The 5837-nt window shown below is 37.8% G+C and overlaps 1 protein-coding gene across 1 annotated transcript in view; it reads left to right on the forward strand.

Annotated features, from left to right (window-relative positions):
- Nucleotides 1–4617, forward strand: part of LOC110095708 — an 8501-nt gene extending 3884 nt beyond the window's left edge. Inside the window, exons 3-5 of the mRNA XM_020821349.2 lie at nucleotides 2190–2542; nucleotides 2620–2718; nucleotides 2818–4617. Coding sequence (XP_020677008.2) covers nucleotides 2190–2542; nucleotides 2620–2718; nucleotides 2818–4180 — 1815 coding nt within the window. The 3' untranslated portion in view covers nucleotides 4181–4617. The remainder of the gene's footprint in view (nucleotides 1–2189; nucleotides 2543–2619; nucleotides 2719–2817) is intronic.
- The last annotated feature ends 1220 nt before the right edge of the window (nucleotides 4618–5837 follow it).

The raw sequence follows: 5837 nt of genomic DNA on the forward strand, positions 1-5837 counted from the left end.
GTTTGCACTTGTCTATATGTACTTCAGTTTTGCTTACACCTAGAAGAAGAACAAGTGAGGTCCAACACTCTTACAGCAAAACTCTGTAACTCAGGGGTGGAATCACCAAATTGGATCCACCATTCAACTGTTTTCAAGAAAAAATATAATCAAAATTGAAAAAAGTGTCTTGCATTTTCTAAAATAACTATACCTGGAGACCGTTTGGAAATGGTTATTTTTGCTACATTCAAACCAAAAAAACCCTCTTTATTCCGGAATAGAACAAGTTGTAAATCTGCAAGCTCCCTATCTGCCTGCTCCGGTATTAGTCTTTCCATACAATGATATAGACCAAGCTTCACCTCCGGATTTGAAGATTTCTTCTCTGAATATTGAAATTGATGATTGAGATAATATGCCGCTGCATGTAGATGACAGTGTAACTGCAACTCCCACCGAGCATCAATGATATCCCAAATCTCCCTATAACTTGCCTCCTCTCCTCCCAAGTTGTGTGCAATCAACTCCTTGGCCTCATCCATAGCCTTATAAATAAATTCATAGCTGGTTTCTTCTCTGCATCCACTAAGCGTAGTACTTGCACTAAGGGTCTTGTGCTCAAAATGGCCTTCATGCGGGTTACTCCGCCCTTCACCACTTTCTCACAAGAATTGCATTTTAAATAGACATACGTTTTCTCGCCCCCTCCTACGTCAACTTGCACGCTATATTTCCAAGAAGGGTCACGCCGCAATGACGTATTCGCCTTTTCTTTACCTCTAACCATGTCTCATAAAGAAAAAATTCAAAAACACAAAAAAACAATAAAAAAAACATAAACCATAGATTTTCTTAAACTTGAAAAATCTAACCCTAAACTTAAAAAACACCTAAAATCCAATGTGGAGTACTCCTAGAGGGCGGCCGGAAGTTTCAACTTCGCCGGAGAGAGGCGGCGTCGGCGGGAAGGAAGTCGACGGCGTGCGGGCGCCCTCTGTTTCGCGAACTGCAGCGTGCGGGATGGGGAAATTTCGGGTTTGTTGTTGCCGTTCGGGTATAAGGAGAAAAAAAGCTTCAATTTAAGTGAGTGGGCCCAATCCCAGTAAGGCGTACGCCTTACTAAGAATTGCGCAATTGCGCCTCTGAGGCGCACCTCAGTCCCAGTGAGGTGTATGTCTCTTACAGAGGTGGAATTGCGTAGGCTTCAAGGCGTTTTTGGAGGAATTGCGCAGAGGCGCGCCTCAAGATGCGCCTCTAATTGCGCAATTTTAAATAGAGGTTGATGATATTCTTCTTGTTGATAAGACTAGAGAGGGAGTTGAAGGTAAACTTGAATTATGGAAGTCAACCTTAGAGTTTAAAGGCCTTCGTTTGAGTAGATCTAAAACTGAATATATTGAATATAATTTTAGTAATAGATCTAGTGGGTGGATTATGACTTTGGGCTATCAAATCATTAATAAGAGTACCTGCTTTAGATATATTGGGTCTATTGTTTAGAGTGATGGTAAAATAGATGGGGATAGTAGTAGTACAATCCAAGTTGGATGGTTGAAGTGGAGGAATGCATCGGGCTTGTTGTGTGATAGAAAAGTTCCTCTTAAACTTAAGGGAAAATTCTATAAGATGGTAGTGATATCTGCAATGCTTTATGGTGCAAAATGTTGGCCTTTAAAAGAGAAGCATAATATTAAGTTAAGTGTTGCATAGAATGAGGATGCTCAGGTGGATGAGTGACTTTACTCTTAGAGATGGGATACGAAATGAGTATTTACGTGAAAAGGTTGGAGTTGCTCCAGTGGAAGATAAGATTAGAGAGAGTCCCCTTAGATGGTTTGGTCTCATAAAACGGTGCTCTTCCGATAAACCGGTCAGAAAAGTAGATGCATTATATTTGACTTATGCTAAGAAAGATAGAGGTAGACCTAAAAAAACTTGGTTAAAAAATATTAGAAATATCATTTCTTTATTAGATTTTGCATTAGCACGACAACAAACACTTTGTGCAGTGGTGCTGAAATGTATGCTCCGCCACTCTAGCAACATGTCCCCAAGTCCGGTACTTCGTAGTGAAGCGAAGCTGTGGGCCTATGCAAGAAACTTACCTTATTCCAAGATTTAGTGTTTTTTAATGTGTTTAGCACTATTGCTTCATATATATATATATATATATATATTAAGTATGTTTTCTCAACATTTCATTTCAGGTATGCAGCTCATGCAGCCTCAGGAATTCATGTAGCAGAGGATATATACTTGTGCCTAAAGAGGATGAAGCACGAACACTTGATGTCATGCGTATCCTTTTGACATATGGTTTTGATCATGTCAAAGAATCTGTTGAAAATGATCCTTTAAGGAAGATGAAGTCTGTCAAAATTGTAGTCCGCAAGTTGCTGCATGAAGTTGTTAAACTGAGTGCGGTTCCAAGAGATCCAAATCTTTTACCTCCAGTGATCAAGAAACCGCCTCCTAAATTAAAGCAACCACCACCTCCACCCAAGAGGCGGGTAGGACGAGATGATGTTGAAATGAAGAAGGGAGATTGGCTCTGCTCAAAGTATGTTCATCTACCTTTTCTTTTATTATTTTAGTATAAGATATTTTCCTACCTATAACTTGTGGCATTTTTCTCAGGTGTGACTTCATGAATTTCGCCAAGAACACTGTTTGCTTGCAATGTGATGCTAAACGCCCCAAGCGACAACTTCTTCCTGGGGAATGGGAATGCCCCAAGTGTGTTTTAATGAATTGCTTGCCTTAACTTTTATCTTATTTAGAAGGATTCATTAAAATCTGAAGCGCCTCACAAATTTTCATCTTGCTGCTTTCCAGGTGTAACTTCCTGAATTATAGGCGGAACATGTCATGCTTCCAATGTGAGCATAATCGTCCCCCTGATGAGTTCACAGAGAATCAAATGTTGGGAAAGCGTATGGGTCCAAACACAAGATTGGAAAGGGCTGTCAGGACTTCAGATGTTTCAAATGCTTGGAATTTTGATTTTGAGGACAATGAATCAGATGGTGCAGATGTTGCAGCTTTTGAGTTTGCTGATTCTGCAAGAGCTCATGATGGTTCTTCATTCAATGAACATCCTCGTGGAGGAAACACTAGGCAATTTGAAGATGATATTGCAGAACACATAGATAAAGGCCTATACTTTTCTAAACCTAGCAAAAGAGGTTCTTCATCACATTCACGTGTAACAGGTTTTAATGATTTTGATGATGAAGAAGAGGAGGATAATGTGGACAATTATGAGCTTGATGCGGCAGATGGTGAGGAGACACATGTAATATCACGGAAGAGCTTATCTGAGTTTGAGAGTTGCTCAGAATCAGACGATTTGGATGATAATGACCGGTATTCCAACTCAAATCAGCATAGGAAAGATTATATATCAGATTTTGAGGATGATAATACTGTAGTTTCTGCACGGAACTTTGATGCTAGCTCAAATTCTTTATTTTCTGATGATGATATGGATTCTGATCATGATATGCATGGAAATTATGATTTGAAGCAGAGAAGGGAAGTAAAAAAAAATGCAAACCAGAATAATTTTGCTAGAGTAAGGGATTCAGACTATAATGATGGGCTTCATGTTTCTGATTTTGATGATGACGATGATGATCCATATTCCAGCAGGAGTAAGAAAAAAGGAATAAAAGGTGCATCAGGAAGGAGAGCACGCAATGTCCAGGATTCATACCATTTTGACTCTAAAAATGGAACAAATTCTTTGTGTAATGATGATGATGATGAAGATAATGATTTATATTCCCACCGGAGTAGGAACAAAGGAAGCAGAGGTGCATCAAAATCTTCAGGCCACAGGTTCCAAGTTTCCAATCGTGTTGACTCCAAAAATATTGGAAGAAACTCATTTGGCTCCCATGATTACAATAAGTTTGATGACAGAGGAGGTTCTGATCTCAGGAGAAGAGTTAGAATTAATCAATCAAGTTATGGAGCAAGAGGATCTAAGAAAAGCTGGACGGGCTCTAAAGGAAATGACTATGGTAGTCACAACAATGATCAGGGTTACAGGAATTCTGTTCGCAGGGCTGATCATTCAAAGCTTGACCATCGACAATATGGAAAGAATACCCCTAATCATGGTCGAATTAGGGGCTTCAATGATGATTATGATTTCAATGATAATCGTCAAAGAAAACGCATCATTGAAAGATAATTTGAGTATCATTTTACGAAGATAATATTCCTTGCTGAAAGTGTTTTGAGTCCTTTCAAGTTCTTGCGAAGCTGAGAAAATACCTTGCATGAGCTATCAATGTGAGCTAAACCAGTTGTCACCATGGAATCCTAGTTGTGGTCCTGATCAGTAGTTGGAAATTTCAAATGTTATCGGCCATTTCTTATGCCAATAACCCTAAAGAGCAAAATGCACGCACCATTGTCTGTTCTTGACGAGTCTTTCTTAATAGGATAATATTGATGACCATGGATATCCGTTTCTAGCTGGTATTCTGCTGCATATTTCAAGAGTTGTATATGAATTTCAAAAATGAAAAGCAATCTACTGTCAAGGTATTTTCTAATTTTCTCTTCCTTATGTTGATTTAATTAGATAATAACTTACGTTTTCTTAGATCTTTTATCTTGTGCAAATTATCTTTCAATGTTGTGTAATTCTCTTGCTTGAGTCACATGTGCTATGTTCATCAATACAGCTAATATCATCATTGTTATTGGCTTATCTAACCCTATAAAACGCAGACACCGATAGAAGGAACGGGTAGAACACAACTCATATATGACGACACATAAAAAGTATAACACTATATATAGTTACAATACCAACAACAACAACATCAAACTTTATCCCACTACATGGGGTCGGCTATAGGAATCTTTTTTCTCCATTGTATCCTGCTAAGAGTCAAATTCTCATTTAAATCTAATTAAAAAAAGGTCATTTCTAATATTTTTTAACCAAGCATTTTATGTCTACCTCTACCTTTCTTAACATAAGCCAAACCTAACACTTCTACTCTCCTAACTGGATCATTGGAAGACCATTGTTTTTTTTTTATCAAACCATCTAAGACGACTCTCTCTAATCTTATCTTCAATTGGATCTACTCCAAACTTTTCATATATATGCTTATTTTATATCATGTTTCTAAGAGTAAAGCCTCTCATCCGCTTGAGCATCCTCATCTTTGCAACACTTAACTTAATATTATGCTTCCCTTTTAATGGCCAAAATTCTGCACAATAAAGTATTGCAGGTCTTACCATCATTTTATAGAATTTTTCCTTAAGTTTGAGGAGAACTTTCTATTACACAATAAGCTCGATGCATTCCTCCACCTCAACCATCCAACTTGAATTATGCTAATAATATTTCCATTCATTTCACCATCACTCTCAGTAATAGACCCAAGATATCTAAAACTAGTACTCTTATTAATGACTTGATCGTGTAAATTCACAATCCCCCACCATATCTATTACTACTAAAATTACACTCCATATATTCTATTTTAGATCTACTATGAATGGCACGAGGATTGGTTGCATGGAGCATTTTGTTATTTTTTGTTCTGCTCCATATTTTTGGGTGTTTTCTCTTAAGCACCGTAGAATGTATTTAGGGACTCTTGTATTGTTCTATAGTGGGGAACTCGAGCTCTTAAGTTTTATTTTTCTTTATTTTTGTAGCTCTTCGAGCAATAGCGAGCTTGAGATACCCTTAAGGATTGCGTATAATTTTTTCTTGATTAACGCGTAGACCCCTTTGTGGGTTTCCCCTAAAAAAAATAAAAATATATATATAATTACAACACAATGTAGACATCGATGCAAGGAACAGGTAGAACACAACT

This window comes from Dendrobium catenatum, unplaced genomic scaffold (genome assembly GCF_001605985.2).
Source record: "Dendrobium catenatum unplaced genomic scaffold, ASM160598v2 original_scaffold_112219, whole genome shotgun sequence".
NCBI lineage: Eukaryota > Viridiplantae > Streptophyta > Magnoliopsida > Asparagales > Orchidaceae > Dendrobium > Dendrobium catenatum.